This window comes from Misgurnus anguillicaudatus, chromosome 3 (genome assembly GCF_027580225.2).
Source record: "Misgurnus anguillicaudatus chromosome 3, ASM2758022v2, whole genome shotgun sequence".
Taxonomy (NCBI): Eukaryota; Metazoa; Chordata; class Actinopteri; order Cypriniformes; family Cobitidae; genus Misgurnus; species Misgurnus anguillicaudatus.
In genome coordinates, this window is record NC_073339.2 from 31,956,181 (window position 1) to 31,968,086 (window position 11,906).

The following is an 11,906-nucleotide window of genomic DNA, read 5'->3' on the forward strand; positions in this document are numbered from 1 at the left end:
GAGCACGCTGTTTGTGCCTCATAAACCATGCTCGATTTTAATAGGAAATCAATTAAAACGTCTTTGTTGCAAAAAAAAAAAAGATAATTTCATTAATACATTTTACTGATTTTATTGAAATTTACTGAAAATAAAAATTACTGATTTGAACTATGGATGTTGTATTATTATTATTATTATTATTATTATTATTATTATTATTAATTATTGTAAAATTTTGTTAAATGCGTTGGTCTAAAATTGTTTCATTTTAATGTTTTGAATGCCCATATTATAGTAGGATCTGCGTCGGGTAGCACATGCGCAACATCCGTTCCTATGACGCGCTAATTCGCGCGTTCCTCAAAAATAGCGACTAGTGAGGTAGTGAATGTAATGTTTTTGTACGTGGTGTACAAAAGTACTTGAGACCGTTAACGAGCTAGATATCAACGGGATGTAAAAGTAAGCGAGTAAATATAATTTGAGGTATCAGTTCGTGACTGTACATTTGTCCGGCGAGTGTTTCTAAGGTAATATCCTACACAGTGAATTTTTTTATTGTTTGCTCTGACAGTTCACAGCTGCTGTTGTCACTCCTTGAAAATGTCAGTCTGCCTGTTTGTCTCTGTATAAATATTTGTACATTATGTTTTTATAACTTAAGAGAATAAGCCATGATTTTACTTTACTACAGTATTCATAGTTTTAACAATGGTATTTGTAAAAAAAAAACAATAATAACCAAAAATGTACTATTGTTTTTACTGCATGAACCATAGTATGTGTTGTACTCTATCTGCTTCCAGGTGACTCTTCTCTTAAGCTGTTAACTGTTCTCTGCTGATCACAGAACATGAGTGGGAATTAATCCAAGTACAGTTGTGTAGTATGGCTGGGGTAAAGTGGCAGGACAGACTGAAGTCTCTGGAGCAAAGAGCCTTATCCTTCCAGTCCGCCCCTCTGTGCTGTCCATATAAGCCACGTCTGTCCCGCCCATGGCAGCCCTCCTCTGTGTGGAGACTCTTCCCTCGCCAAAGCGCAGCCATTGCCTTCCTTCAGCAGCACGTTAAACAAGTACAGACAACAGTTGTTTATCTGTTTAACAAAGTATAACTGGAGCTATTTGTAAAGTTTTTGGTTCTCATTATGTCTTTATGTGGCAGGATGTGCATATATTTTCACTGGAGAAGGAGGGCAGTGATGCTGGACAAAGAATATTCCTAGTGACCAGCTACAGTGAACTTTGGCACTATTACAGGTATCTGCAGCTGATGTTAAAATACATTAAAACCTGTTTACATCAACTTTGTGTACATGCGTTACGTTACTTGTGCTATGGATTTGCTAAAGGTATAGCCTTGTTAATATTGTCAAAACAGTGAATGTGTGTTTAGATGCATTATTCTAGACAAATGAGCAATGCACTCTACTAAGTTTGGATAAAAACATCTGCCAAATGCATAAAATGTAAATGTCATGTCTCTCCTTAGGACTCACAGACAGTCTCTGATGCACTGCTATGAGGTCATTCTCGATGGGGCCGTTTGCAAACTCTATTTTGACTTGGAGTTTCACAAAGCCTCCAACCTACATCTGGATGGCAAGATGATGGTGGCCAAATTAATTCAGGTAAAGGCATGTTGTTAACAATGTTTAAAGTAGACTGATTTATGCTTGTGATTGCTTGACTTGGGTTAAAACTTTATGAATTCAGCAATAAATGTATTATAAATGTTACATATTTGTTTTATATCTATATTTCTATTGTATTATTAATACAATAATATTTGCCATATGTTAATTTTTATGCTGAGATGTTAAATGAGTCTCATTGGTGTGGCTTACATGATAACATAAAGATTTAATCAAGGAATGATACCCTGTATCTGAGGGTTTCAAATCTAATAGAGGCAGGGGAAAAAAGTCTGTTGGATAGTGCATGCATTTCAATCATGCTTGCTATGACATTTACATGCAGATGGTCTATGGTCATTCAATTCCCACCCTGTTCTTTGTAGTTCTGTTCAAAAACAAATGGCTACAAAATAAATAATAGAAATAGAAGTTTAGTTTTCCGAGAATTGTTATTCCAGAAAATAGGGAAAAGTGGCAGTTCTAACCTTAAGATGGAATATTATGGTCATCATAGGCAAGTGCCAGATTTCTGACTATAAATAAAACTTTCAGAACATTTTCTCCTACAACAGTATGTGTGTGAGAAGCTAGAAGAGGTATATGGTCTACACTGTTCTGCAAAAGACGTCCTTAATTTGGACTCCAGCACCTCTGAGAAGTTCAGCCGCCATCTCATCTTCATGCTCCCTAATGCTGCATTTAAAGACAACTCCCATGCAGGTGAGTTTGCGGCTTGCATTACAGGAGCTGCGTTTTAAATCAAGTTTTCTGCTAGCTTTTTTAACTATTTAAAATAGGCATATTTTTTTTAGGGATCCACCGATATGATTTTTTTGGTACTAACTTAGGTCTGCCAAGTTGTCAGTTGATGCAAGAAGCTTGTCATGCTTTAAAACACTAATACATGTGTGTGCATGATTGCAGGTCAATTTATTCATGCTATTCTACATCCTGCTTTGAACAGCCTTCAGAAAAGGTGAGATGACAATTTATAAAAAGGCTGTGATAAGATCAAACTATATAGTCTTGTGTTTATACAGTCATTTTGGTTTTATTGTCCTGGGGGTTTTAAAATGTTTACACAAACTCTGAAAATCCAGCACACTATCTGTTTGCAGAAACGTATCTCAATATCTTTATTATCTACATCAGACATACGCATGTTTTCTCCTATGCACCTACCGATTATTACCTACAGGTATGCAACATTGACTGGTATTAAAATGTTTAAAACAGCCCAAAGGCACTGACAGTTGCAGTCCATTCAGGAGAGAGCAGAGATGATGAGGACCATTCTGAGGCCAAGAGGAGAAAGTTTGAAGAGAAGGATCTCAGCTTTTTAATAGTGAAGAGTAAAAATGGACCAGAACAACTTTTCGTTGACCTGGGTAAGATTTTATATTTTGATCTTTTAGGCTATAAATGGTGCGACACAACCCAAAGATGGGTTGTACTTGACGATCTGAAACAACAGGACAGAAAACTATTTTAAATGAAAATATTAATTCAGCTCACTTAGGGGTGGTTTCCAGGACAGGGATTAGCTTAAGCCAGGACTAGGCCTTAGTTTAATTAGGAAATATAACTCAGGGTTCCCACGGATCCTTGAAATCCTTGAAAGTTTGTGAATCTGGCAGAAAAAATTCAAGGCCCTGGGAATTTTTGAAAATATAAATACATAGATACAGGTCATTGAAAGTGCTTGAATCTATTTTATGCAAGAAGTTTTCTGGAAAAAAATCCATATTCCCTGTGTAGTGTAGGATAATATCATAAAAATTCTAGACTTTTCAAGCACATGTGCTAAACTGTTCGCTTTAAATGTTTATATCTTCTGTATACGAATGTTGATTCATACCAAAATGCTTTTTTGGATAGTTGTGTTTGACAAATGAAAACGTCTCGGGTTACGTATGTAACTGTTGTTCCCTGAGAAGGGAACGAGGCGCTGCGTCTCCCTTGCCATTCTTCCTGCGTCCCTATAACGCCGTCTTTGGCAATATTTCAGATAACAATATACTTCCTGGCTCCCGCGCCACCCTGTCTTTGTAGTTAAGCCTCACCATTGGTTGAATTTGATGTACACATTCAGACACACTTACCCTTGAAGGCGTTCCCAAAGTTACACCACAGTGACGCAGCGCGAGTTCCCTCAAAAGGGAACTGTAACAATGTATCTTTTAAGGTAACCTTGCTCTCACTTGAAATGTGTCCCCACAATTATAGTCCTTGAATTTGAGGGTATTGGACCTGGAAAGACCTTGAAAGGTCCTTGAATTTGAAGTTAACTAAGGTGTGGGAACCCTGATAACTAGTTTTAACAAACATGCCTTATTAAAAACCATTTCTTGGGTGCATTTTGAGGCAAAGGGCACTGATGTATTTTAAAATATGTCAGTGCAAGTTGTTTTCAGTGGACAGCTCAAATAAAGTATAAACTTAATTTATATATATATATATATATATATATATATATATATATATATATACATATATATATATATTAGTGCTGTTAATGTCATACGTAATGTATTAGATAGGAAATTAACAGCGACAAAAGGTTCTGTAAGTTTGTGTGATTACTTTGCTTATAGACGTCTGTAACAGACCTAAATCATCTCTGCTGCAAAGTTTCGTTTTTTCTAGTTACCGAATCTGTTACTGTAGTTAATGTAGTGATTACTTTTATTTCTGGCATTATATTATATTATTATGTCTCTAATAAGATCGGTCACAAACATGATTCCTGTACAATCTAATTTGTTGTTATTAACTTACTGTCGTGCATTGTGTGCAACATTTTTGTCTCCCTCTTCGTGTTTTGTCCACTTTCCCGGTTGCTAAAAAAACTCTCTTAAAGCCTCTTAAAAGTCCTCGTCTGTGCTCCTAACAATTTTGACCTTAAGACCTCTTTTAAGGGTTAAGATGCTTTCTGAATTACTTTTTTCTTTACTAGGATTTTCATTCAGATGCCGTATAAATCTCAATTAAAAACAAAATTACCTTTATAACTGGTTTTATGGTCCAGTGTAATAAATAGGTTTTTAAAATATGGAAGAAAATTCTTTCCATATGTTGTGTTTTTGAAGTGAAAGGCTATTGATAACAATAATACAATATTTGTTAATGTAAGTCTTCAATGTAAAATCTGGCTTGTGAACAAAATCAGTGCTATTCTTTCTCTCTTTGCTTTGAGAATTAGCTTTTTGTAGATTAGAAACATGGTAAATATTTAATAAAAGGTGGGTGGTTGTATTAAAACATTTAAAATAAATTTAAGCTAAAAAATTAAAGTCCTTGATGTTAAGACCATGCTTCATTGAAGGTGTCTACACCAAGAACAGGAACTTTCGCCTCTACAAGTCTTCCAAACTGGGGAAGAATGCTGCCTTCACTGTTGCAGAGGATAACAAATATATCACAAAGTCTTCCGGGCAAAACACAGAAGAAGAAAGCATATTTCTAGCCTCTTTGATCACCAACATCAGGTGATGAAAACAGTGACAGTCCTACTATTTATTTACACATAGAAGAATTGATTGATTGTGATTGAACCTATTATTGTGTTTTTGATCATTATCTCTGTCTCTCACACACTAAAACACTGATGTTTTTTGTCACCAGTTACACAGGACAGAGGATTTTGTCGTACAATATGCTTGAGAGGAGTACAGCAGAATCTCCCTATTTGACGCTGCAGAAACAGTCACACAATTCTGGTAATATGAACATCTGTAATACCCATTTAACATACAACTAGGCTAGTAAAATGTTTAGCAGTGCTTCCATACTGAAATTGCATAAAACACATTTAGCATCTTGAATATGTTGTGCTACTGTATCATTTCGTCCCCCAAGTAGACCTGGTCGGTGAACAGCAGCCGTCTCCATTTAAAGATGTGGATGATTTCGTGTTGACGCTCATTTGCAAGGATGGAATTCAAGGACGTAAGTAACAGTACAAAGAACATTGCTGATGTTCTTTTAATGCCCTGTGCTTTATTTCAAAATATATTGAGACACTAAATGTAAAACATTTAACCTAACAGACATGTTTTAATATTTAACAGACATACGACGATGGAACTACTTTGCGTCTGAGCAGCTGCTAGTTTATGATATTGGGAAATTTCGCTGGTGCCAAAATGTGAATCGTTTCCACAAGAGCAACAATATCATGTGAGTGTCCTTATTCATAAATAATTTACACAGTACACCAGTATTTCCCGCATACTTACAGTTTATTCTACCCAGTCTCACGAGGTTTCGTGATGCAGTCACGTAAATTTTTGATTTTTTTTCGTGATATTATCACGAATTTCCGCGTTTTTTCATGATCGTATAACAAATTCCTGTTTTTGTGTGATTATCACGTACTGATTACTCAACTGCTTTTTTCTATTTTTAAACCATTGTCGCTTTGGTTTAGGGTTAGATTTGGTGCTTGCATTACAATGTCTCTTTATATATTGGTTTATACTATTTTTTCTGATTTTTTTTTTAATATGTCGCTTGGCATTAGGGTTAGGGTTAGAGTTGGGTTTGGGTAGGGATGTCATTTTATGTAAATTCAACCCTAAACCGAAGTGACAATGGTAAGAAAATAGGACAAAACAGTTGAGTAACCAATACGTGATAATCACACGAAAACAGGAATTTGTTATACGATCACGAAAAAACGCGGAAATTCGTGGTGGTGTCACGAAAAAGGAATCAAAAAGTTGCGTGACTATATAACGAAATTTGGTGAGACTGGGCTGAGTTTCTTTGTGGTAGCACATCCACTAGGTGGTAAATAATGTGAGTTCAGGTCAGTCATTTTTGGATGCAGAGCTGCATGCAAAGCCAATATTTGACATGTCCATACAAAAAATGTCGTGAACATCACGTGAAATGGGGTCTTGTGCACTCAGCACGCACACATGACTACCCACTCTGCAAAGTCACTTTCGGCATATATTCCTGGATAAATCTAAACCCTGTCCGGGAAACCATCAAATTTGTGTGTTTCTAATTGCTTCAAATTGTCTCTATTGATTTTGTTAGGATTGTGGTGGATCTCAAAGAGGAAGTGTGGTATCAGAGATGCCATGACCCTGATTGCCGGAAACAGAATTACAGATCCTCAAGTATGCCTAATAGAGAAAAATAACACTGCATCATACCTTCTTTATCTAAAACCTCATGTTATTCCAGCATCCAGAGAGCAATTTATTAAATTAAAATGATAATTTTTCATTTAACATTATTACTTTTGTTAATTTGTCAAAATTCTAAAATGTAATTTATTTCAATGTTTACATTAGATTTAAAGGGACACAAGGCAGCATTTTTATGTTAATAAATCATCTTCGTAAGTCGGTATATGGTTAAATTACTCATTACATGACGAATGAAGACCCTCTCGCCCGCCCCTACCGTCTGTAGGAAGAATACCCCACTTGCAAGTTCGCTGTATCCGACCTGGTGTCCTTCAGTCTCGTAAAGTCTCAGATATAGAAAGCATTTACTCCCAGACACTAGGGGGAGCTAGTAGAGAAATAATACTCAGACTTGCCTTGTGTGCCTTTAAATCACAGGTTATTAAAGTAAACTCAGACTTTCAGACCCCACTTTAGTTTTGTTTGGCATGGATGATGATCTGTTGATGTGGTTAGATATGAAAAGTTTGTGGGTAATGATATAACATTTCAGAGGGTTAAGATTATATAAAATTACTAGCTGCCAAATCAGATTACTGTACATCTAACCTGATGCAATTTCTCTGCATTTCAAGGCTACTCATTGCCGAAGGAGATCTGCATGAGTCATATACTGATGGAGGTCAGTCAGCCCTCACCTCACATGTCTAATATAAACAAACACTCACCTAAAGGTTTATTAGGAACACCTGTTCAATTTCTCATTAATGCAATGGTGTAATGGTGTGGGGGATGTTTTCTTGGCACACTTTAGGCCCCTTAGTGCCAATTGGGCATTGTTTAAATGCCACGGCCTACCTGAGCATTGTTTCTGACCTTGTCCATCCCTTTATGACCACCATGTACCCATCCTCTGATGGCTACTGCCAGCAGGATAATGCACCATGTCACAAAGCTTGAGTAATTTCCAATTGGTTTCTTGAACATGACAATGAGTTCACTGTACTAAAATGGCCCCCAAAGTCACCAGATCTCAACCCAATAGAACAGCTTTGGGATGCTTCATGCCCTGGATTTGCATCCCACAAATCTCCATCAACTGCAAGATGCTATCCTATCAATATGGGCCAACATTTCTAAAGAATGCTTTCAGCACCTTGTTCATTCAATGCCACATAGAATTAAGCAGTTCTGAAGGCGAAAGAGGGTCAACCACAGTATTAGTATGGTGTTCCTAATAATCCTTTAGATGAGTGTATGTACTCAGGTAGAGACACTTGAAATTTACATTAAAGTAATAATTCAGACAAAAATGAATTTTTTTTGGCATGGAGAATGCATACTTGTAATATATAGCACGTGTCCTGTAGAGTTATTTAATGACGCTTTGGCGTCCTTTCAAGGCTTAAAGTGGTGGTCACAATGGGGGTTTGACTGACATAAGGGTAAATAATTCATTTTTGCATGAAATCGCCCTTGAACACGTTATTTTGACTTGAGATGTAATGTATATTTTTCTTTATCATAAGGATGAAGAGGATCAGGCATACTTAACAGATGAACTGGGCAACATTGAGCTTGCACAGAGCTCTGTAACTGTGACTGCTTCAGCAGCGGGGCAGGAGTCATCCCCAGCTGTCTGGGGTGAGGACCGTGAGGATTGGGACAACTTGACTGATGACATGGCTTACCTGGAGGCCCTGCAGAAGGTAGAAGAGGCCACTGAGCAGCAGGAGGAGGTCTCTGATGAACTTCTGCTTCAGGCAGTGACTGACTGTGAATGATGGTATTAGAGTCTTAAGGACGCTGGATAGAGATTTTATGATGAATTGTCACTAGTGCAATATCTAAGGTTTTCTATGAATATATTCACTAAAATATCAATTTCTTTACAAATTGTATGATCAGATATACAATAATTCAAATTTTAACAATAGATGAGTGAATAAATACCAATATGACAAATTTCCATTGTTTTCTCAAAATGTTCAAGTTTAATTCTTTTAATGTTATTACTTAATTCTCATAATCTTAGATTTGCACTAAGAAATACAGTGCAGAAGGTTAAAAATGTGTTTTCTCTAACTTTCCAGGAGAGGGCAGCATAAGTTTATTTCGCAATAGAGATATTGTTTTTGTAGATTTATATGTTTTAAATGACTTGTCAGGAGTACTAAATGGCAACTGCCACCAAACACGATAATACACTGAAGAAAATGTAAATGTGCTGATACTGTGTAAAACTTGTCCATATCTCTTTCTTATACTGGAAAAACTATTAAAATGACATTTTAAACATTGCCAATAATAACAATAAAGAAAACATCCATCTCATTAAGGAGGCCTGGAGGCAGATGTCATTATTTGTTACAGTGCCAGAATGTACAATACTGAAGTGATGTTTAAATCTGACTGTATGGAGACTGTGTAACTATGATGTATGTGTTTTTCAGGAAAGTAAATCTCCTTTAGGGAGCTGGACAAAGGCAACAGGATAAATCGATCTATAAAAAAACTAAAACAGCTATTAAGTCAGTTTGACTAAGTACTGGGTGCATTTTATAGTGCTGGGACTTGGCTGGAAAGTAATATACATTACACTGATCTCTAATTCTATTTTAATATAGGAAATGAACATTGGGTGAAGACAAATTTTAATATACACGCCTGGCTGTCTATTGCATTATAATTCAATAACAAGTTTCAAATTTACAGAAATATAGACTAAAGAAATCTCACTGCTTTTGTCGGTGGTTTTCAAAATACGTGAAATTATAGGGAGATTCATTCACTCCCATTAAAATAGACCACCTAAACTAAATTGCTTTTAGATTTTCCCAAAAATGGAATAGTTTACCAGAAATTTTTTAAGATCCACCACAAAACTAGTTCATATGACTTATGCATCATAATTCAATTATATTTCTCAAGCACCAATACACCCCACTGATCTCAGTTTAAAAACACTATAAATCACAAAACTGAGTGCATGTTTTCTTCTCTTTATTGCGTCAATCATTTTGAAATTCACTTTCTAGTGAAGGAAATCCAGGTTATGTCACACAAAAAAATTCAAACATGCTTGTTTTTCTTGAGGTATAAACATTTAAAACTTACAATAATATTATGGAGTCAAAGCGTGGCTTTGATTTTAATGTATTCAACATTTCGTATGCTGTTTCAACCGTAGTCAATGTAGGAAGTGCTGATGCAAGGCCAGGCTAGTCTATTCTGTTCAGATTGATATGGCCTCCTAAAATCTAACTTTGGGTTGAAATCTAAAATTGATACAATTTGATGTAGCATGTACAGTAACGAGAAACAAAAAATTGTCTCATTCCAAAAACCTTTAACTTTTTGACAACGAGTTGAGTGTTCAGAAACTTGGCCCACTCAGTCATAAAGAGGTAATATAAGAAAATAGCATATATCCTGTTATCTAGATTGAATATAATAAAGTTGATAAGATATGTGGAAATATTTACTAAATGTAAAGCTGTTTGGCCCTCCATCATCATTAATTTTTAACCATATCCCTGATCATTTCAATTTGCCCTTAACACATTATACATTCATTTATAACTCTATTATTTGTAATAGAGTTATACATTTATTATACATTAAAACATGAAAAAACTGCTTTTACAACTCACAACAGTAGTACAACTATTGCTGATATCCTAGGTGAGAAAAAGTGCACTAAAATACACTTAGTAAATATACTATTCTCACACACCAATTTTGTACTTATTATTTACAAAAATATAGTCTTTAGTACTTCTTAACATAAACTTAGGGTGTTTTCACACTTAGTTCGTTCAAGCCCTTCAATGTGAACAAACCAAGTAATCTCAGATCCACCTAAAAGCACCCAATCAGGAGGTGGCCTTAGTACGGTTCGCTTTTGTGGTTCGATTTCTGTTTGACATCTAAAAGCAATGAGGTCCCGATCCACTTTGCAAGTTGTTTCGACATCAAAATAAACTGCTGCACATGAAGCTGGGGTCTAAGGGGCTGTTTACACTTGGTATTAAGATGTGTTTTCATCGATCGGATCACAAGTGGACGAGAGAGACACATTACGTTTACACCTGGTATTTAAATCCGTCTCTTTTGTCCACTTTCGACCGCTTCTGTGCTGAATACTATGAGGGGGTGGTCTGTTAGACGGTGGGCGAGTCTCTCTGCTGTCATTCAAACCCGAGCGGGAGTAATTATGAGTTTATATGGACGCAAACTAATATTATGTCGGAGTGCACTGCTTGTTTAGCAAGTAAACATGCTGCACAGTGTTTTGTACATGAGAGCTTTCTTTGAATTTTCAGCGCAATTGATGAAATAGGATCGCGCAACTTTCACACGCTTTCAAAACGAAACTACGGAGATCAGCCGCTTAGTTTTATCAATGAAAGGCTAAAAATAGCGCTGTTCACCGAATGTTCACGGCAGAAGTCAAAAACTTGTGTTTAATACCTCAGATTAGATAAATGGGCGGAGAGAAGGCGGTCGGGTGTGGCTGTTCGAACGCATTCAACCACATGTGCGTTCCGCAACTCCAAAGCGATCCGATCGAAAGTCGTTTCGACCACCTCTGGATGTGGTTGAAAGTGGATGAGCTCAAAACGTTTTGAACACCGTTTACACCTGGCATTAACGTCGTCCACTTGTGATCCGATCGATGAAAACACATGTTAATGCCAAGTGTAAACAGCCTCTAAGTTCTTATGTAGTTGTGATGTGAACAAGAAAGAGTCTAAGATCACTTCAGTTCTGATGAGGGCTAAATCAAGAACTGGGTCCTCTTTTGAGTCAACTATATTGTGAACACCATAAGAACTAAGGTCTCATTCGGCTAGTTTTCTGGTTGTGAACTGGGTTTGGTTCTTTTAAAGGGACACTCCACTTTTTTTGAAAATATGCTCATTTCCAGTTCCCCTAGAGTTAGGGTTGCCAACTCTCTCACTCTGAAATACGGGACAAAATGTGGCCTGTCGCAGCAGTGCGTATATGGTTTTGTATACAGTGTATTTAAGCCATTTGTCAAAATGATAGCTAATCTCCTAATTAAATATTAATTTATAGCCCTGGGAACATACATGATAGGTTTATTAATAGTTTGTTAATTTACAGCAGGTGGCCTACTTTTAA

General features: G+C 36.4%; 1 protein-coding gene across 1 annotated transcript; it reads left to right on the forward strand.

Annotated features, from left to right (window-relative positions):
* The first annotated feature begins 308 nt into the window (after positions 1-308).
* Positions 309-9,092, forward strand: primpol (primase and polymerase (DNA-directed)). The gene is made up of 14 exons (XM_055205488.2): positions 309-512; positions 789-1,056; positions 1,146-1,240; positions 1,473-1,611; positions 2,190-2,337; positions 2,542-2,593; positions 2,854-3,005; positions 4,943-5,105; positions 5,242-5,336; positions 5,479-5,565; positions 5,688-5,796; positions 6,664-6,746; positions 7,394-7,440; positions 8,288-9,092. The coding sequence occupies exons 2-14, from the start codon at positions 871-873 to the stop codon at positions 8,540-8,542; spliced, it is 1,611 nt and encodes a 536-aa protein (XP_055061463.2). The 5' UTR covers positions 309-512; positions 789-870; the 3' UTR covers positions 8,543-9,092.
* The last annotated feature ends 2,814 nt before the right edge of the window (positions 9,093-11,906 follow it).